At 36.6% G+C, this 21,628-nt stretch overlaps 2 protein-coding genes across 2 annotated transcripts; one reads left to right on the top strand and one right to left on the bottom strand.

The window, feature by feature from the left end:
- Positions 1-442: 442 nt before the first annotated feature.
- LOC113742282 (stromal processing peptidase, chloroplastic) lies at positions 443-15,664 on the top strand. Its single transcript, XM_027270086.2, has 25 exons — positions 443-937; positions 1,263-1,445; positions 1,871-2,112; positions 3,421-3,619; positions 4,673-4,720; positions 4,896-5,003; positions 5,099-5,287; positions 5,439-5,738; positions 6,309-6,410; positions 6,924-7,058; positions 7,355-7,579; positions 7,870-8,073; positions 8,373-8,543; positions 9,057-9,206; positions 10,350-10,487; positions 10,868-11,095; positions 11,237-11,389; positions 11,727-11,856; positions 12,597-12,735; positions 12,989-13,109; positions 13,196-13,276; positions 13,875-13,976; positions 14,154-14,304; positions 14,605-14,736; positions 15,238-15,664. Exons 1-24 carry the CDS (start codon positions 707-709, stop codon positions 14,694-14,696), a joined length of 3,822 nt encoding a protein of 1,273 aa, XP_027125887.1. The 5' UTR covers positions 443-706; the 3' UTR covers positions 14,697-14,736; positions 15,238-15,664.
- A 2,534-nt stretch (positions 15,665-18,198) lies between these two features.
- Positions 18,199-21,628, bottom strand: LOC113742283 (glutamine synthetase nodule isozyme). Its single transcript, XM_027270087.2, has 12 exons — positions 21,274-21,628; positions 20,885-20,924; positions 20,675-20,778; positions 20,494-20,542; positions 20,278-20,384; positions 20,092-20,179; positions 19,785-19,913; positions 19,579-19,653; positions 19,416-19,469; positions 19,268-19,305; positions 18,963-19,122; positions 18,199-18,647 (listed from the first exon to the last, which is right to left on the bottom strand). Exons 1-12 carry the CDS (start codon positions 21,345-21,347, stop codon positions 18,495-18,497), a joined length of 1,071 nt encoding a protein of 356 aa, XP_027125888.1. The 5' UTR covers positions 21,348-21,628; the 3' UTR covers positions 18,199-18,494.

Raw genomic sequence — 21,628 nt, 5'->3', positions numbered from 1 at the left:
TCATAAATATATTTTCTATTTTACATGCTACGTCACATTGAGAAAGTATTGCAGTATTTTTTAAAAAAATTATCCCAAATAATCTTCTTGGAAGTCCATAGTTTGTTAATCAAAATTCTTCTTGGAATTCCATTCAACTTCGAATAGTAAACTGCACACGAAAATAAAAAATAGCGCCCAAGATTTTTTTCTTTCTTTTTTATTTGGATCAATTGGTCTAATTTCCTTTCAGTTCAATTAGCTCTCTCTCGAGAGCATGACAAGAATTCAAGTTAATTTTATTCTGAATAAAGGTTGACTATAGAAGATGGGAATCCAGAAAACATATGAGGTTGAAAGTGGAAAATTTTTATTGTGAATAATTCCTTTTTGGCTTTTTTATCCTTTATTTTATTTTTAGCTAAAAAGTAGTAGTAAGTAGCAGTAAGTACCATACTGAGATATTTCATATTAGGGCAGAAATATCCAGAAAAGAAAAAATCTGCGCCAATTGGCTAAACCGCCACCACTTGCCCCTCCCCCGTGTTTTGTATTACCGTTAAATTAAACCAAAACCCAGAAAAAGGCGAAAACAAAACAAAACAAAACAAAAACAATTTTTCTGTCGTCTTCTTCTTCTTCTTCTTCTTCTCCCTGCTTCAATCTTCAACAATTTCGTCTCCCTTCCATAAACCCTAATATTTGAGCAACAAAACTAATTGTAATTATGCAGACTAATTCAGCTATATTCAATGCAAAACCTGTATTATTTGCTCCAGTCCCAATTATCAAGTCAGTTAACACCACTGACCACAACCCTTCATCATCATTAGCATCATCTCCAAGTTCTTTATTATTCCCAGCTCATAATCAGAATTGGGCTCACCGGAAGAAGGCCACGATCACCTCCCGTTCGGATAAACATCGCTGGAGTCGCACCCACCTTATCTCCCCCAAGGTGTTTGATTTTTTCTTTCTTCTTTTTTGCTTAATTGTTCCTTCATTTTAATCTGTTTTTATGAATTTGATTGAGTAATCTGAAAGAAAAAAAAAGGGTTTTAGCGGGAAGAATTGCTGTAAAGTTTTTTTTTAAAGATTAATTATAGCTGACAATTATAGCTTAAGGGTGGAAGCAAGGTGGGGAACTAATTCTCTTGTTGTTCTTACTTGTTTGCTACAGTGAGATGATTAGCTTGTGCAAGTTTTATTGTCTTTGCAGTTGATTTGTATATTTTGCTGAATAGTGAATAAATTGTTAGCTAAATCCCTTTTTTGAATGGTAGAATGCATTGAAAAGATTTCCTTGTGCCCCAACGAGCTTATTGGATGGGAGTAAATGTATTTCTTGCTTCCATTATCCACATCAGAAAAGGGTTGGTGGTCATAGATTCAGAACTGGAGCGTTCTTTGATAAATCTGCATCTCATATCTTGAAGCAGAACGTTGATAATTCCCTTGCAGGCAAGGTATGGATTAGTTCACGGCGTTTTTCAGCGTTTTTCAGTTTCTTAGTGTTTAATTGCATGTCACCCTTATGATATTTGATCGTTTATGCGATGGAATGACGATAATCATACTTTCTGTGTGCTTTTTGTCGTTTAAGTGTTATTAGAAAGGATTATTTACTAACTCCTAATTTTGTGTTGACACTTGATTGATAACAGTTGGTCATGTTTCCACATAGCTTATATGATGCAGACAGAAGTGTGCTTTTGTTTGGTTACTAGTATCCGACAGTCAATTTGATTTAATTGCTTTGTTCTCATATAATGTTGTTCATTTGTTAGGAATCTTGTTGGTTTATTAGCTCGTATGCACAATAAATAAACTCCAGCGATTAAAATTTTGATTTTGAACGTAGTATGGTTAACACTGGAAAGTCCAATTTTAGGTGAAACAACTAAATGTTCCACGTGCAACTCTTGGTCCAGAAGAGCCGCATGCTGCAAGCACAACGTGGCCAGATGGTGTTCTAGAGAAACAGGGTCTTGATTTATATGATCCTGAACTTGAAAGATCAGAGTTTGAGCGTTTTTTGAGCTCAGAACTACCATCTCACCCAAAACTTCACAGAGGACAATTAAGGAATGGTCTCCGATACCTCATTTTACCAAACAAGGTTCCTCCAAGCAGGTACTTCTTTTCTGGAATGGTGTATGATGATTTAATGATGCACAAAAGTAATTCAGTGTTATCAAGAGAGCAGATTGTATATTTAGTCATACAAGAGAGGCGTCATTGTCACATTAACAAGAATTGCTCTTCAGAAGTTTGGTTAATCTCACTCATCTTCTCTAATGGTGAAGTGTCTAAGAGTGAGGTTCTTGTTGTTTCCCTTAGGTAGAAATCCTTATGTACGGGGGTGTGGCAAGGATTGTCACTGGAAGGTTTGTGTTCAGAAGCTAGGGAGAACCTATTTGAAAAACTTCCCAGGCGACACCCTATTATCTTGGAATTCCTACATTCTTTTTCTTGCCTAGCAAGACATAAGAGAAAGAAATCCAACAGATGTTGGCCCTGCCTAACTCTAGAGTTCTACCTTTCTTCTTTTTCTTCTTTTAATTTCACTATTGAATTCTTTTTGGGTCTGGAGGGGGGGGGGGTTTATTTTTCTGTTATGATGCACTATGGATACATTTGTGTTCCTCAAGTTTTGTCTTTGCTAAGAGAAAATGCGTTACTTTTTTGGTCAAACATCTTACTTTGATTCAAGAATGTACTATTTGCATGTGATATATTCTATGTAAAAGCTAACTAATCATCACATTCAATGAGCTTGATCATATATCTTATATGTTGATATGCATGTTATGTTTTGTTTAGCTTGTCTGTATATTCTAAATTATATATCTGTGTACAGTTTACAATTTATGTTTGATGATGTATGGAAAGCAAGCAGTAGGACATAATATAGGACAAACCAATACACGTAAAATTTTATCAAAAGTGAATAAGGTAATATGATAAATGTTTCAGATGATTTTCTTGTCAAGATGCATAGTTACAGTACCTTTGACAGCATAGATATTGCATTTCAACCTAAACATGCAAATTTGGTGGTGATGAAAGCTACAATCCCTACACACACACACACATATTGGAAGAATTCGTAGATTAACTATGTAATTTCCTTTCACTAGCATCTGATTTGCGACATTCAAATCTGTTTTCATGGATGAGCTGTTGTAACTGTAGACAAGCAATAGCTGTTAAATTAAAAAGGCAATGCTTTATGGTGTCCAACTTGTCTGGGCTTTGGAAAGCCCATCAAAATAGAATTCCCATTCCAGCTAATATATACACACACACACACGCACCCCTACACACACACATATATTTGAGAACAAGTGTAGTTTCATAGCAGCAAATATTGTCGCTTTATCCCCCATTTCTTTCATGTATTTTGTAAGTCGTACTGATATACACTCCTTGAACTTTAAGGTTTGAGGCACACATGGAAGTTCATGTTGGTTCAATTGATGAGGAAGAGGATGAGCAAGGTATTGCGCACATGATTGAACATGTTGCATTCCTTGGAAGTAAGAAGAGAGAGAAACTTCTTGGAACAGGGGCAAGATCCAACGCATATACTGATTTCCATCACACTGTGTTTCATATCCATTCGCCAACCAGAACTAAGGTTTGTAAAAAGCTAATAAAACACAATTAGATTCTTTTCGTTTTTTCTTTTTTTGGGAAGAGGGGGGGGGGGGAAGCAGGACAGACATCTGGAGGCCTGATTAGCCCTGGACCTCCAGTGGTGGGAGCTTGGAAAGGGCTTCCTGTGGCGAATGGGGAAAATTTCATTGGCCTTCTAGATTTAGGACTTAACTTTACAAGTCTTAATGCCTTCAAGAAGTAGTAGTAGTACACTTGGATTTTCTAATGAAGACAGTGCTGTTCTCTGGTTTGAATTTATGTGAACTTGTGTGGCGTTATAAAACTTTATTTACAGCTTAATTAACCTAAGGTTGGGCAATAGTTCCTTAATAGTGTTGATATTCCAAGAATTTCCTTTAATGAAAACAGTGCTTTATTATTGTTTGAATATAAATGACCTTGTATGGAGTTATAGAACTTTATTTGCAGCTTGTGTAACCTGGTGTTGGTAATTATTCCTTAGCCATCTTGATATTAATCCTAGTATTTCCTTGACTATATCTCTGTCTGTACGCATAAACAATAACAATTGTGCGGCCAGCCCCTTGTTGTTGGTATCCTAAATATCTCATTTTTAAGCTGGAAATCACACACACACACACACTCTGCATACACAGCGCTGGATATCAACTTTTTCACCTTACCTCATTGGACAACTGTTTGCTAATTCTAGTTATCCATCGTTTCAATGTTCCTTTCTCTCCCCTCAGAGGAGAAAATGGACAGAGCTGAAAATTAAAGTCTCATAGAATATAAGAAGCTTGGAATGAGAGAGCTTTTTTTGTTAATGATGGTACGAATGGTAGTTATCTTGTGAACAGGGTCTATCTGACTGAAGTCAGTTTGTGTCCCAGTATTAATGAGCTACACTAGAAGTATTGGACCAACTTTCAATGTGATTTTTCTGGCACATTTATATGCTTTTTAAATTCCACATTTGAGCATGTCAAATTCAATGTTCTGTCTCTGCTTTCTATGAGTATGCCTAAAATGTTTTGCATGTTTTGACAATTAATTGGATCATGTTTTATAGGATTCTGATGATGAACTACTGCCAGTTGTTCTTGATGCCCTTAATGAGGTACACATTTCACATTCTAATTCTTGCAGGCCTATTTTTAAAACAAATGTTTTACTGAAATTTCCTTCAATTTTTGACTTCAAAGTAGTAAGTATGATTACATGTATAGATCCTTTTTTCTAGTTGATTGTGGTTAAGAAAGTATTCAATCTAATGAAATTTTTAATCAATGTAGATTGCTTTTCACCCAAAGTTTCTGGCTTCTCGAGTTGAAAAAGAAAGACGGGCAATTTTATCAGAACTACAAATGATGAACACCATAGAATATCGCGTTGATTGTCAGGTAATTGCAATTTTATATACAGGCATGCCACATTGCATTTGCTTCCTACTGTAATGGCCTATTGTAAGGTTTTCCATCTTTTCTTTTTGACACAGTTGTTACAATATTTGCACTCTGAGAACAAGCTAAGTAAAAGATTCCCGATTGGATTGGAAGAGCAGATTAAGAAATGGGATGCTGATAAGATTAGGAAGTTCCATGAACGTTGGTACTTTCCTGGAAATGCCACCTTATACGTTGTGGGGGATATTGATAACATTCCAAAGACAGTTCAGCATATTGAAGTATGTCCCATTTCAGTTGTACAGTAACTCTTTTCCTTTTTGTCTTGACATGGGGATATTGGTAGCAGTTTCTTGTATGCTTCAAACGTCATTCTTCTTGCTTTCCATTTGGCCATTTTGATGATACATCAACTCATGCAAATTTGTGCAGAGTGTTTTTGGTCAGACTGGTGTGGAAAGTGAAACAGTTGTTCCTCCTACACCAAGTACTTTTGGTGCAATGGCTAGTTTATTAGTGCCTAAGCTAACTGTTGGGTTGGCTGGTAGTCTAGCTCATGACAAGTCATCTGGTTCTGTGGAGCAATCAAAGATCTTTAGAAGGGAAAGGCATGCAGTTCGTCCTCCTGTCCAGCATAACTGGTCACTTCCTGGGAGCAATGATGCTTTGAAGCCACCACAGATATTTCAGCATGAGTTGCTTCAGAATTTCTCAATTAATATGTTTTGCAAGGTGAAAAGCAGCTCACATTAGTTATGTCTTACACTTTTTCTACACTAAGTTGTTTGCCCAAATATTCATGATCCCAATATGAAGAGTACTTTGAGTGAAGAGTTACAGTTGATATAGCTTAGGAATGAGAAGTTGAAAATGTGGGGTCTGTTTTTGGTCTAAGTGTGAATTACTTGGTAAAGTTGATTGAGGAGTCTTTAAGATGAATCCATTGCTGAGGTTTACTCTTCAGGATTACTGATATGACCAGGCTTACTCAGCTAAAATGTAGTACCGTTGAATTGTGCTTAGCATTTCCAGAACCAGTTTCTTTAACTGTTTTCAAATGCATTTACGTTTAGTCGTATCTTCCGGCTGATGGACTGGTCACTGCTTTTCTTCTTTGTTGCAAGTTGAATGCCTTTTTTTGGTGTCCGAATCCTATACTTTGGTTTATGTGGCTAACTGGCTGTATTCATTCATCTAAACTGATAGCATTTCTAGCTTGAATTGATCACATTCTTTTGTTTATTGAGACCTTGTGCTATCCTTCTTCTGTATCAATTTTCTCCTAATGTTATTTTGTGGCAGATCCCTGTGAACAAGGTTCAAAGTTTTGGTGATTTGCGTAATGTGCTGATGAAGAGGATATTTCTCTCTGCTCTGCATTTTCGTATTAATACCAGATACAAGGTGTGGTGACTTATCCAAACTCTTGTATCTCATTTATTAAATTAGTCCACCTGGCAACTTATTGGACATTATTTGTTGTTCCATCTGTTTTATGAGGCACTTATCTTTGGTTTTTGTCTTTTTAATATTAACTTAAAGTCAAAATATTCACATCCAGTGGGAAACTAAGAAACCTAAAGAGATGACTTGTAGGTCTTCTTAATTAGGCTATTATAGTATTATGTAATTGAGCGACTTTTTGGTAAGCAAAGATAGGTATTTCATTAGGTTACGAATTAACTGTTTGTAGTAATAGATCATCACCAGCTCAGGCATTCTTTGAGTCCCTTCTGCTTGTGTTATGTGAATTTCCATGAAACACAACTTTTTTTATGATGATTGACTCTCATAATCCATCTCTTTTCAGTTATTTTCAGTGTCTTCTGTATCTTTTTCCTTTTTCTGTTCATGTTTTACAGCTTCGGTTATTTGATTGTATAATATTCTTCCTAGCTAACCTTTGAGTCGTTTCAGAGTTCAAATCCACCATTTACTTCGGTTGAGTTGGATCATAGTGATTCTGGAAGGGAAGGTTGCACAGTGACCACACTTACAGTGACTGCTGAACCTAAAAACTGGCAGAGTGCAATTAAAGTTGCTGTTCAGGAGGTTGTTTGCTTTTCCCACCCTAAATTTCTTCAGCATTCACAACAATTTTCTTCATCTGTTTTCTCTCCAGTAGGTGTTGTTGAATTTATTAGGGACATGCACACATCATTGGTCTAAGTGCTATAGTTCAGCTCTATTATCATAGTTTATCTGGGGAGCAGAACTTATGTCTTCAATGTGTTTTCATCTTAAACGAAACACATGACTTTTAACAGTAACATCCTTTATTCATGATGGATATTGTTTTACTTTTCTGAATTTTTCATATTTGTTATATCACATTGTGCATCATTCAGGTCCGTAGACTTAAAAAATTTGGTGTAACAAAAGGTGAATTGACCCGTTATTTGGATGCACTGCTGAAAGATAGTGAGCAGTTGGCTGCTATGATTGACAACGTTTCATCTGTGGATAATCTGGATTTCATCATGGAGAGTGATGCTCTAGGCCATAGAGTGATGGATCAAAGACAAGGACATGAGAGTTTGGTTGCTGTTGCTGGAACCATTACTCTTGAGGAGGTAAATCTCAAAGTTGAATGATTTTACCCGATGGCGCAAATTTTGTCTGCTAAATTTTATTATTTGGAGGATATAGATGCACCTCATATTTATCCTCTTATCAATCAATTTATATGGGGCTTATTTTGGAATGGTTTACTGTCTTGAAATTTTTATGATCGATAAGATTTCATTGGAGTACAAAAATTTGTCATAAAAATGCTGCAAATATTAGGATCTTTGAGATCCCAGTATATCCTGTTAGCTCATTATAGAGAACCGAATATTTTGCTAAGACAGTCTACTTGCAGGTTAATGCTGTTGGTGCAAAAGTGTTGGAATTCATATCGGATTTTGGAAAACCTTCTGCACCCCTTCCTGCAGCAATTGTTGCTTGTGTTCCAATGAAGGTACACATGGATGGACTGGGTGAAACTGACTTCAAGATAACCCCAACAGAGATAACTGCTGCTATTGAAGCAGGTTTAAAGGAACCCGTAGAGGCTGAGCCAGAGGTACCCCTTCTGTACAACTTTTCTCATTTGCCTTTATCGATGGTTTTGAGATTCTGTCTTTAGAGTAATATAGAACTACATGGAAAGGGCCTGGATCAAAAGCACTTTTCTCCTTCATCCTTAAGGATCATTTTTCTATTCAAATTATCGAGTATAGACTGCTGGCTGAAATTTTGGTTACAACTTCTGCGTCTGGCAACCTCACCAATGAGCACTGCTAAGTCTAAAGAAGAATAGGGCATTTCTGCCCCATGAAGTTACTTTCCTTTGACTTGGATTTGATATGTCTACCCATGCAGCTTGAGGTGCCAAAAGAATTAATAACAACAAAACAGCTGCAAGAATTGATGTTGCTGCGTAGGCCTTCATTTCTTTCTGTTGGACCAGATGTAAATCAGACTAAAGTCTATGATGCAGAAACAGGAATCATGCAGCGGAGACTTTCCAATGGAATTCCTGTGAATTACAAGGTAAAGCTTCACATTCATGCCAAGATGCCACAGAGTTAGAGTTAATATGTTTTTCATATCATAGAATTGAAACAAGATGGATGCATCTTAACTTGTTTTTATCCTGCTGCAGAATTTGAAGGTTTTTGAAATTGCTTCTCTGTCACAAATAACATTTGATTCATTGACAAAATGAAGTTGGGGATACCTGTTGGTATTCATTTTTTCTTTTCTGATTTTAGCGTCTCTTTTTGTGTTAGTTTTTGTACTAGCCATTTTACTTCTTCTTGAGGAGTGTTATTCATTAACCTTTTATAACAAGAACTTCTAGCATTAAGAAGTCAATTGCAGCTGGTGATGATTCTTGCTTTGCCCTTGTCCTTCCTTTTCCTTTCATCTAGGTTTGTCATTTTTGCATTTTGATGAAAATGTGAAGCTTTGATGTTTTCTAGAAAGCATTCAAGTTTTGCAGTTTCTTTGCCTGCGGATCTTGAAATTGGCATCTTGTTGATACATCTATTGTATTTTGCACAGATATCAAAAAGTGAAGCAAAGTGTGGCGTCATGAGGCTTATAGTTGGTGGTGGACGAGCTGCTGAAGATTTGGAGAAGAAGGGAGCTGTCATAGTGGGGGTTCGAACTCTGAGTGAGGGTGGTCGTGTTGGTAGCTTTTCACGAGAACAGGTAAAGATGCAACGTCTTCTGGTTTAAGTTTACCTTATTTTTAGAGTTGCATTATACATGTTTAGTGCAAGAAATACATCAAAGCTAGTGGGTTCAATTGAACCCCTTATTATGAATTTGAATTTTATATTTGTTTCTTTCAAGCTATTCCCACATTTAAGTACTTAAGGATGTCTTTATTTGTAAATTTTGGCATAAAGTTTTGTTGCCAAAGTTTTGTACAAGATCAATGATACCTAATTAATACATGTTTTTATGGAGATAAGGAAAACTAGATGTTGTGTTGGGATGTAGGCACTTCGCTTTTGGTTACTGTCATTCGACTCCCTTCTTGTGCGGGTTCTCCTTTTAAGGAGTAGAGAGACAATACTTTAAGGAATGCATTTAGAACGCAAGTTGTAAACCTAATTGATGACTTTTATACTAATGGAAATTGCTCTGCATCATTCAGATAATCTGTACTCTAGTTGATGGATCCTTTCATGAGAAATTGGTTTTGGTATTTCTCCAGCTTCAGGATATTTGTTAAGTTCTGCTTTTTTTCTAGAACATATTGGATATTCGTAGTGTTTGATTGTCTTGAACGATTTGCTGGTTACATTATGCTGATGTTTGGAAGCTATTCGATGCTGTTGCTGTGGGACTGTGCTTGTTGTTCATATGGTTGTAAGTTAGTCAAGCTGAAAAAATTTTGGTTGTCTTACATCAACTAGGCTCATGATTCTGTTTATGTTTGTCTAAAGGTATGTAGGAGCTAGAGCTTGGCTCTTGAGTTGATGTACAAAGTCATATTTTATATGTGAACAGCCGGTTTTGGAATAAAGGAATTGAAATGAAACCTGTGCTACTCATCATTTAATTCGTTGATAATTGAGCAGAAACAGTTTTTCAATATCCTATCTTTGCTTATCTGAGCAATTTCTGGCACTGAAGATTCTATTGTGTATATCCAGTATTTTGTGGATATATTAATGTATACTGTTATGGCTTTTATAGCTTAATTTATTTAGGGAGTCAATGGATATAATTGTACCAAATAGCTAAGAAAATGTGGTGCAGTTTGAATTTCTGTGTCTGTGTAACTACTAATCCTCTACAAGGTTTTATTGATCATTCATTTTAAAATGCTTTATGCTTCTTCAGGTGGAACTTTTCTGTGTAAACCACCTTATAAATTGCTCACTGGAGTCAACTGAAGAATTCATTTGTATGGAATTTCGTTTTACCTTAAGAGACAATGGGATGCGTGCTGCTTTCCAATTACTTCATATGGTACTTGAGGTAATGTCTTTCCTCTTATTTCTTGTCTATTAGAAACAATTAAAATCGTCTTTCTATGTGATGAGCCAAGTTTGACATTAAACCGGCAAGAAATTTTGTCATTCCTTTCAGTTACACATTTGTTTTATTTTCTACATTTGATACTTCCCTATTTCTCTTATCCTTTCTGAACTATGAAAAACCAATGAAAGATGGGGGAGATAAATTAGATAGTATCTTGTTAGCATTTGTCTTCCAAAAATATGTCAGTAACTGTCCTATTTACTATTGGATTATTGTTGGTTTGTGTCAACCGATGCTAGTTAGTCTTGCTTGATGTTTTTAATTTTTACATGGTATTGTAGTCATTCTCATTCTTGCAATGATGTACCTATATGCAGCATAGTGTCTGGCTAGATGATGCGTTTGATAGGGCAAGACAGTTGTATTTGTCATATTATCGCTCTATTCCAAAAAGCTTGGAACGTTCAACTGCGCACAAACTCATGTTGGCAATGCTGAATGGAGATGAACGCTTTGTTGAACCCACGCCTCATTCCCTGCAAAACTTAACATTGGAATGTGTACAAGATGCAGTGATGAGTCAATTTGTTTGTGATAACATGGAGGTGCAGAATTTTATTTCATTTTATTTTATGTTTTCTTTCTCATTCAATGTGTGTGAAAAATTTGTTAATAAAGTAGGCAATGATCATTTATTGTTGATGAGACATGTTGTCAAGTTTGATGACTTGAACTCTTGTCATCAGGTGAGTATCGTTGGTGACTTTTCAGAGGATGAAATTGAGTCATGTATCCTTGATTACTTGGGTACTGTTGAAGCAACAAAAGGTCTAGAGAGAGCACAGAGTTACAGGCCTATCACATTCAGACCCCCAGCTGCTGATTTACAACATCAACAAGTGAGAATCAATACAGTTTCTTGAAATTGATGCCTTTTTCAAATTTGCTACTGAATTTGGTTGTTAGTTCAATGATGGACTCTGGCTGGGCAGGCTAGACACCAAGATTCTAACACTTAATTCACCTTATTGAAATCAAATTGCCAAAAAAACTTACAAAATTGTATTTTGCACTTCTGTTAAAATATAGTAGAGCTTGCTCCCACACACACTTTACGATCTGTGCTCTGTGGGTGCATGGTTTGACAAGTTTGATTATATTTTGAAGCTTGACTTTGTGCTTCCAAATTTTCCTCCTGTCTATTTTATTTCATGGTGGTTGTTTCATCTTTATCAGGTATTTCTCAAGGACACTGATGAGAGGGCATGTGCTTATATTGCGGGTCCTGCCCCAAATCGCTGGGGTTTTACTTTTGAGGGGCAAGACCTTTTTGAAGCTATTGATGATGGGATTCCTACCCATGAAGGTGATTTTTTCACTAAACTGGGCAGTTTCTCTTAAAATCTTGTCTGCTTGCTGAAAGAGGCCAGAACTATAGATTTTGTCATCTCATTGGAGTTCACCCCATGTAGGAAAGTTCTGCCTGGAAGATGATGTTGACTGGTCTTACCCCAAATTGAGTTGCTTCATATTTTATACCTATAATTTGAAGAATGAATGCATGTAAATACTTGCAGAACCTGTAGAATGAGTAAATGAGATCTAGAGGAAAGTCTTGAGAGTGGAAGGAAGAGGTTGAACCCGAGTGAAGTGTTTGAATCCTGCTTAAGAAGACATTGCAGTACTCTGCATTATCAATTGAGAAATGTCCTTAGGCAGAAAAGCACTGAAAAACTTCACAATGTACTAGTTGACCATAGATATTTGGGAAGATGGGAAAAGCTTCACATAGAATCCTAGGGTTCTAAATATCCCTCATTTACATCGACGTGTTTAACCAAGTGGTGAGCTGCTTGTTTGAAACTTGAACTCAACTGTTGTTCTCTTCGTCTTGACTGCATTAGAAAGGCTTTCTAAATCGGTAGAATCGTGTTATTCTTCCACATCGAGTTATAATTGAATTATTGCGTTGCCAACGGCATGGTAATGCAGTTCGAAGTTTAGTTGGTGCTGAAGGGATGATTTTTTGGGTTTTTGAACTTATAACTAGAAGTGTGGTTACTTTTTTGAATGTACAAATAACAAAAATGTGAATATGCAATCCAGGTGCGAATGAACAGTTGAAACTGGAGGACCAACTTATGGCGTCACAGAGAAGTGGAGAGGAATTGCAACAAGGATTTCGCAGACACCCACTATTTTTTGCCATTACAATGGGCATATTGGCAGAAGTCATAAATTCGAGGTAATCCCCAATGATTGCTCTTGGTTCAGTATATTTTTCTAGGCACATTTGATTTCATTGGATTGGCTTCTGTTGACCTCTCTGTTTATCATTTTTATTTATTGAGCCCTTGGAAAATCTTTCCTTCACTAGCTTATCTATCGCATTTGCACATTTTACTTTATCCATGTTCTCAATTTTATTTTTTCTTGCCTAGAACATGATGGAAGATCATTTTGTTAGTGTAACAAAATGTTGTTTGGTTTCTGTGTAGGCTTTTTACAACTGTTAGGGATTCCCTTGGATTGACATATGATGTATCATTTGAATTGAACCTGTTTGACCGGCTGAATCTTGGTTGGTATGTGATCTCAGTAACATCAACTCCTGGCAAGGTACCTTTTTGGCTTTAACGGGGCTAATGAGATCATTCTCTTATTATCCATGGTTTATTTGACAGTCTCCCCGTAATAATATACAGGTTCATAAAGCTGTTGATGCTTGCAAAAATGTCCTAAGAGGTCTGCATACTAATAGGATTACTCCAAGGGAGTTGGATAGGGTAAGTTACTTTTCCAATCTTTTACACTTGTCCCCTTTATGTATAGATTGACAAATCTAGACTATGAACTGTTTCCAAGCATCAATTAGATAAGCGGAAAACCATTGGCTTGGAAAAGAATATGATGTAGCATTTATGGCTGCTTTGTGATGTTTTTAAAGGAGGGAACAAAATACCGACAACATATTATATTGATGTCTTAAGGATGATCTTAATGAGACCAACTATGTGGCAATATCTGGAGTGAATTAGGTGGGCTCCACGGTCAATGATTGCAATCACAATCCTTGTATTCTTGCCTTGCCTCTGGTCTGGTTAGCTGAAATCAATCAAAATTTATGTAGATAACATTGTTTTGATTCATGAAAAGACAGATGAGCTTGTGGAAGTCAAAATTATCGAGAGAAAGCATTTGAAATAAAATGATATAGTTTAAGTCATAAGTTCAAACAAAACTAGGCACATGTGATATATGAGTTGATCAGTATTCGTGCAATGAGAGGACAATTTTGCTCTAATGATCCTGAAATTTCTATTCTTAAAACCATGTTTGTATATGTTTTGTCTCTGTTACTTTATAACTTTGTCATGTTCACAGGCAAAACGAACTCTGCTGATGAGACATGAAGCTGAAATCAAATCAAATGCTTATTGGCTAGGGTTGTTAGCTCACTTGCAAGCAACTTCTGTACCCAGGAAGGTAAAACAAGAGAAGATCTTTTTTAACTGCACCTCGTCTTGGTATCATTAGGGCAAATGCATACAAGTGAATCACCCTGTGATCAGCTAAAGTTCATGAATGTCAAGTATTGCAAGTTATTCAACATGTTATGTTTCTTGCTACTCTTTTAGTTTTAACTTTATTTTCTATGATCAGGACATCACTTGTATCAAGGATCTCACATCGTTTTATGAAACTGCCAACATTGAAGACATATACCTGGCATATGAACAATTGAAGATAGATGAGAATTCCTTGTTTTCTTGTATTGGAGTTGCTGGTACTCAGGCTGGAGAAGGAGTTTCGGGTAAGATATATATCTACGAAATGAATGTTGCTTTATCTAATCTTACAGGAAATGGAATTAGTCAAGTTGGTAAGTGCCTTGAGTCTGAGACCATAAGGATTAGGTCAATCAAATATTTCTTCTTGAGTTTAATCTTGGTCGTTTAAAGGTTTAGTGCATAATGTTGCATTTGGTGTATGCTTTTGACGTTACCTGCTTTTTAACGATGACATGTAGAGCTTCTCGTCTATTACATGCAAGTGGAATAATCTGATCCTGGCAAATCATTTATTGAATTCTTGTCTGAATTCTTGTCTGCAGATCTATTACAAGAGGAAGACTCAGTTGAGGGTCTTCAGACTGTAATTCCTTTGGGACGTGGCTCATCAACAATGACCAGGCCAACAACGTAAAAATCAAGAGCCTGAACGTGCTGGAGTTTTTGCATTAAAGGTATATTTCCTGGACTTTTTCCTTTCTTATTTCCCCCTTCTTTCCCTTGTCTTGAGTTTCTAATGATTGAAAAATGAGAATGATTGTTAGTTTGAATTCTAAAACTAGTTGGAAAGGGGACAATTGAAGCTAGGGGATTAAGAAAACATTTTCACCTTAACAATCATCTGCTGCTTAGGCTCCAAGGGGCTTTCCTTGTTAAAGTAGAGGCTCTGTGCAGCCTGTATGATCTGAAGATGAACATGTGGGAGATTTTTTTTTTTTTTTTCCAAATGTATTAAGATATGAAGTCACTGGTTCCAGCTTTCCAACCTTCATTAGTTCTTCATGCTTTTGTCCTTTCTGGTAACCTTCCTATTGAGGTTCTAGGCCTGCTTGATGGCTGTATCCTAGTGGAATACTCAATCCTAGCTTATATAAGATCAAAATTGCTTCTTGCGGGACAAAATAATTAGGAAACTTCATTCTCAAACCATAACACCTATACACCTCCCATTCCAGAGCTTGCGGGCATCATGCTGCTTCTCTGGAGGATTTGTGCGATCTTGTCGAATTATTACAATGTGGATGATTGAACACCGCTTTGAGGTGGACATTGATGCGGCAGCATTATTACCGATGACATATGGCAAGTACCTGAATCTGGGCTCGTGTTAACTGACGAGGTCTTTTAGAGCTCCCAGAGTCTCTCCTTGATGGTAGCACTCAAATGTCATTAGGTTTATGATTAATATACACCATCCATTTTTTTGGTAATATAGATAATGCAATTCTTATTGATGTAAACATTTTACCACGTACATTGTAGACAATCTCTCCGCCAAAGCCTCAGAATTGTTGTACCATTAAACAGCCCAGTTTTGTATCGCCAGTTATGCATATACATTGACTTAGTAATGGAAAAGCTGTTCTTGTGTATTATCACAAAGGTTTGCCTATGCAAGCTTTTCCCGTGTATTATCATCAAAGGCTTGCCTAAGGGGTAATTTTATGGACTCAAGACCGGAGTTTATAGTATTGCAGGAACTTTCTTGGTCATGTATTGTTTTTAATTGGTGGATGGATGGTAGGTGCTTGTTACAGTTGTAGGCATTATAGAGTATTCTTTTCCATTCGTTGGTAATGCTTTTTGTTAATCACCTATCTATTGCTATAGAAGCTAAATATTTTAATTTTTTTAAAAAAATTGTTATAACAAAATAAAATATCTCATATGTTTTTCAGCAAAATTAATCGACTTACGCAAACAAACATGATATGCGAAAAAAGGGGTTCATAATCCTAAGTTCTAACTCATAATCTTAATTCTTATACGATATTGAAATAAATAAGAATTTTAAATTTAATTGTTAAGCTAAACTCCAATGTATCAAATTCCATTAAAATTTTATCTTCATCAAGTATAGTTATAGTTAGTTTACCTAATCAGTAATTACTAATTAGTATTTAGTGATAGGATTGAGATTTATTCTTGTATTTAGTAATATACATAAGTGGGCAAATATTCTACTTTTGTCTTCTATTGATTTTATGCGAAAGCATAAATAGTTTCCACTTAAATGCTCTTGAAATTTTAAGTGGGCATGGGCTGTGTGAAGTCTGCTAGTCATTAGTACATAAAAAAAAAAAAAAAAAAAGTTTTGCAGCTTCTTCGGATCAACAACGGCAAATTACAAATTCCACGTAGCTCTTGGGGAAAGGAGAATGAAACTTGAGGCTCAATAAATAAAAAAACGGTTTGTCCAACGGATGTCCGTTAAGCACTCATTAAAATATATTTTAGGTGTTAAATTTTTGTAAAGGTAAGATTAATTAGGAAAAATGTATAAATGTGAGGATTGATAGTAATTATTAATGTACGTATATGCATGATAGATTAAGTGAAAGTTAAGTGTATTAACGAGTGTTTATTGGATATTCGTTAGAAAATTTCAATAAAAAATTACTGTAATTATTTATATTTCATACCAACCGTAATAATTAATGCGCGTGGTAATGTTTAGATTCTCAGTCAGCTTCGCACTATGGAACTCAACAAAGAGAGAGGGAAGATGCCAAGAATATATAAAGTAGCTTTGACATAATCATGGACAAGGGATCAGCATCTCTTTTTTTTTGCTTTTTGCTTTTTTGTAAGTACGATTCTTTACTTGAAATCTTTAATCTATGACTCCTGCAACAAAGAAGGGAATCACAATAAATCCAGGTAGATCTCTGCATATTCATTTCTTATTCTCATCCGGGACGAATCCAACGATTACACGGACTTTGTCAATAATACCCCGTAATGGGTGCTTTATTTTCCTGTTTTACACTCTTGATTTCCACTAACCCAATAATGAAGTGTGTCATCCCCTAGTTTTGGTATACAAATTTGATTTTCAATACTTCAATGTTGGCTTACTCCGTTTCATCCATGCTGTCTTTTCAAAAAATAAATTAAAAAAAAAGAGGGGAAAATATCCATTGTGGAAAGATTTGTAAGACCAATTATTAGTCCAAGAAAGAAATTGGTAGAGTTAAAATTTTTTATTATATGAAATTGTTACCGTTTGTTTTGACTCTGTCATCATCAAAACTATAACATAAGAAACCCGGGATTGGAGGAATCGGAGCGAAGCGAGCGACTGTTGGACCGGTGGAATTGGAATGAAAGTCGCGTGTCCTGATGCAATCGGAAAAACCAAACAATGCCAAGCCATATTGGTTGGAAATTATCCCACATCGTATTGCCAAAGTCTGAATGATGGATGGGGCATGCACGACCTCTTGTTATTCAACTCTCGCATTATTCAACTTGACCTGAGTCATGAGTGGGGTTAGTGGTTTGGTGTAATCTTTGGTGATTTACCATCCACTTGATTGCTTGATTTGTTTTTCAACAGCGCAAAGGAACACGCACCCAGAATCTAAGATAATTCCACCAGTTTACCAAAAAGCAATTGCTTGATTGCTTGATTTGTTTGTTGATTAAGATGATTGACAATATTTCCTCCGCAATCAGATGACTCTTGAGGTTTATTTCTTCTCCATGTTCTGACAAAAGCCTATCCTCTATTTAGCAAAGCTCAAACATAAGTTCCTCTTTGGCTAAGCAGTAAAAGACCCCCAAAAAAAAAAAGTTTCAACAAAAAAATAAAAAACATGTGAAAATTCCCTTGGATGTGCGCTCATTTTTGTGTTTACCACGCGAGACCCTATGTCGTAGTCCATATTACCAAAGTAGAAATCTCTTCATCAACGTCTTAGAGAGTTGAGAGAGAGCGTGACTCCCTGGATGTTGTTAGCTACTTCATAATCATCAGTTCAGTTCTTGGCTATCACATGATACAGGAACAATTACCCTTCAGCAGCACAATACAGCCGGCATCACTAACGCAATACTCCATCCATCATAGTGCAGATTCCTACTCCACAATGAGAGACACACGGCAAGATCCGCACTTTATGCATGCTGAGGTCTTGAAACAAATACATATGCATATGATTACTTCCTAGGCACCAATGGATTGCCCTTGATTTGAATAGCAAAAGATGGACAGACAGAGGCAAACAAATATTATCAAAGAAAGAACAATCCTATGAAGAATCATATGTCCGGGACCAACCGACCGTTGGACTAAATAAATTCCACTGCTTTGTGTCAAAGGATAATGAAGCTGATATATAAGAATGATAAGAGAGTACACTTCATCTAAATGACTCCAGCGTTCAAGAATGCGAATAAATCCATGATGCGGCAGAATATGGTTTAGGCCTCATGGCTTCCACACAATGGTTGTTTCTGCAATCATGGAAGTCACGACATAAGGATCCATGTTTGAAGCAGGCCTCCTGTCCTCGAAATAACCTTTGCCAGCCTTCTCTGTGTCCCTGCCAACCCTTACAGAGGCTCCGCGATTTGCTACACCCTGCGTGTCAATTGTATACACAGTCTCAGCAGTGTGACATGACCGAGCAGTTAATGAAAGAAGACAAAGGTAGAGATGAAAAAAGGTGCTCAAGACTCGTTAACTTTAACCCCGGAAACAGAAATAATATTTGGAAATGTCCGGACTTTACCAAGCAAAGTTTCTGGTTGTTAACAAGTATACACTGGAATTCTAAATCAAGCAACCGAAAATAAATTGGCAAGAAGGTGACCATGCCAGCTAATTATCTCATCGACAACCAGTCACTGCTGCAAATCAATATTGTGATGGAATCAGAAGTGAAGAAGTTTTTACCCATGAGAAGGTGTTAATGTCTGCGGTTTCATGCTTCCCAGTAAGACGACGTTCATTGCCTTCCCCATAAGCAGCAATATGATCCTTGTGCCTCAATTTAAGCTTTTCAATAGCCTTCTTTATAACATCGAATCCTCCATCACTTCTCATCGACTTGGTACTGATAGCAACATCAATAGCGTTTTATGCCACAGGTTAGTATTGCATCTTAGAGCATAAATGCAACTCATAGTATGACTTTAACAGTCTACTTGAAATAAATTTGCAGGGAAGTAATTCTTCACAAAATAAAAAGGACTTCAAACCTGTAATTACTGTGAGCACCAGCACCATTCCAGTCACCCTACCAAAGAAAAAAACATTAGCAGCTCTATGATAACATCACAATCTCAGTAATCTCACAAGATGCTAAAATTGGTAAACAGGCAGATCTATGGAGTTCACGATTCTAACCTGAATAGGTTTTGGATCAAAAGAAAGGACCACTCCAGCAATTTCAGTTATCCTCTGTCAACAGGAAAAGAGAGTACAAATCATAAGCTAGTCGTCAACAAATTAAACGTGGATATCTAATTTTAGATTCTAGTTTAGTCAGTATGGACTGTAACTGAAGTACCTCTAGAATGTAGCGTGCCATCCAAACCTCATCGCCCGCAGAGATGCCGACGGCAGGACCAACTTGAAACTCCCACTATGCAAAAAAAGACAGTTTTTATACTTTTCGGCCACAAGCATGATTAAAGTTTTCTTGTTTCAAATCACGAGAGGCAGATAGATATATATATATATATATATATATATATCTGAATTCATGAGTTATACCTGGCCTGGCATAACTTCTCCATTGATGCCACTTATGTTAATGCCGGCATAGAGACAGGCTTTATAATGTGAGTTAACAATGTCACGACCAAAAGCCTTGTCAGCTCCAGCCCCGCAATAGTATGGTCCCTGTGAGTTAGATTAGACAAATTACCAAATCAATAACTCTGTACAGAAGATACCATAAATTGAAGCTGAAAGATAGTAACCGGTAAAATATGACTCGAAACGATTGGATATAGGAAGCCGATATTGAATAACAACAACCAAACAACTTAATGGACATCAAACGAGACAAAGACGCTACCTGTGGTCCAGGATACCCTCCGATCGGCCATCCAATAGGCCAATTAACTTCCTTCTGCAGCAAGGTATATTCTTGCTCAATTCCATACCTGCATTATTTCATTGGATTAACTATATGCCTGAACAAAACAATATAAAAAAAATCTTTTCTAGATCAGTAAAAGTAAAAAGAATTACTAGAACGTACCAAGGTTCCTCTGCAACTACTTCAGGACTGCTAAATATCTTTGCAGCACTGTACCTCTTGTTTGTTGGAATAGGTTCCCCAGCAGGAGTGTAAGCATCACACATAACCTACAGTCATCACGATAAAAAAAAAAAAAAAATTACAATGAAACTTAAAGCAGAATAAGATCGATTGTTTTTAAGTTGAGCAACTAGTGCTAGACAAAAAGGCCCTCACAAGAATGTTATTGCCCCTTCTGAATGGATCCTTGAATATTGCCTGAGGACTACATTTTGACACCCAAAAAGAGAGAAAAATTATTACTTTCTTGGAAATTAAAATAAAAGAATAAAAGGGAAAGTAAAAAAGACAAAAAAAGCACTGAGGTATTAAAACGACATAAGCAAAAGAAACATACTATAAGATCACTTCACTATCTTCACCAGGGGCTTGACCAGTGCTTGAACCATCGTAGTTCCACTTGGGAAGCTTAGCAGGATCATTAACTGGTCCAGGTAAAGTCTGATTCACAGGATAAATAAATCGACAACAAAATCTGAAGAAGATCAAAACTTACACCCAAAAAAGGTTGACTAAACTAATCATTGTTAGTCAATACAGGACTTACCCTGCCTTTGCTTCTGATGTCCATACCAGATCCACCGATCCTGGGGGTCAATAGTCGAACACCGCACATACATCAAAACAAAGAGAAACTCTTGGTGTTTGTTGGGGGAGGGGGGGGGGGTTGGGGGAGGACAAAAACAACAGATAAAATAACGGGAAAAAAGCCATAGAAGTCCAAGCTTTATGTGTTCTTGCATGCAGATAAGCTGATAAGGTACATAACATCATCATATCATATATTTTGCACGATTCATGAATATCAAATAAATCCCAGAAAAACCCATTGATCCAAATATGAAAAAAAAGCCCAACCATGCAATCAAAAGCTGCAGGAAAATGGAAAGATCCCAGAAAGAAAAGAAAAAGATGCAGATAAATGCTGCTGCTTACCAAACATATTCGGCAATGATTTTCTGCGTGGATTCAGAGAGATCCAAGTTAATGAGATCCGAAAGGAGAGACATCTTCACAAAACCCAAATACTCCCACAAGTCAACAGACTACTACTGGTACGAAGAATGGGAATAGACAGTGGGTGTGATTGGGTGGCTGCACAAAGAGAAAAGGGCGTGCTACTAAAGTACTTATTATAAAGTAATGGGCTGCTGGCTGGTGGTACTGTATTTCTCTACTTTGTTAGATGGTGAGCAGTAGATCTAGGGGTAGCTGAGCTGATGATACCAAGTCGCAAGTACATGTATCAAAGGTGAATGAACCGAACGAAAAATGATTTACATCAATCCCT

Source organism: Coffea arabica, chromosome 4e, assembly GCF_036785885.1.
Source record: "Coffea arabica cultivar ET-39 chromosome 4e, Coffea Arabica ET-39 HiFi, whole genome shotgun sequence".
NCBI classification, from domain to species: Eukaryota; Viridiplantae; Streptophyta; class Magnoliopsida; order Gentianales; family Rubiaceae; genus Coffea; species Coffea arabica.
The sequence above is the reverse complement of the archived record's forward strand: the minus strand, read 5'-3'. Positions and strand labels throughout refer to the sequence as shown.

What these genes read in the sequence shown, in the direction of transcription:
- LOC113742282 (XM_027270086.2), top strand. Translation starts at nt 707, where the DNA reads ATGCAGACTAATTCAGCTATATTCAATGCAAAACCTGTATTATTTGCT. An exon ending in TTGTTTGTGATAACATGGAG is followed by an intron (nt 11,096 to 11,236) that starts GTGCAGAATTTT and finishes TCTTGTCATCAG; the next exon opens with GTGAGTATCGTTGGTGACTT. An exon ending in TGGGATTCCTACCCATGAAG is followed by an intron (nt 11,857 to 12,596) that starts GTGATTTTTTCA and finishes TATGCAATCCAG; the next exon opens with GTGCGAATGAACAGTTGAAA.
- LOC113742283 (XM_027270087.2), bottom strand. Translation starts at nt 21,347, where the DNA reads ATGTCTCTCCTTTCGGATCTCATTAACTTGGATCTCTCTGAATCCACG. An exon ending in ATCATTGCCGAATATGTTTG is followed by an intron (nt 20,925 to 21,273) that starts GTAAGCAGCAGC and finishes ATTGACCCCCAG; the next exon opens with GATCGGTGGATCTGGTATGG. An exon ending in ACATTAACACCTTCTCATGG is followed by an intron (nt 18,648 to 18,962) that starts GTAAAAACTTCT and finishes ATTGACACGCAG; the next exon opens with GGTGTAGCAAATCGCGGAGC.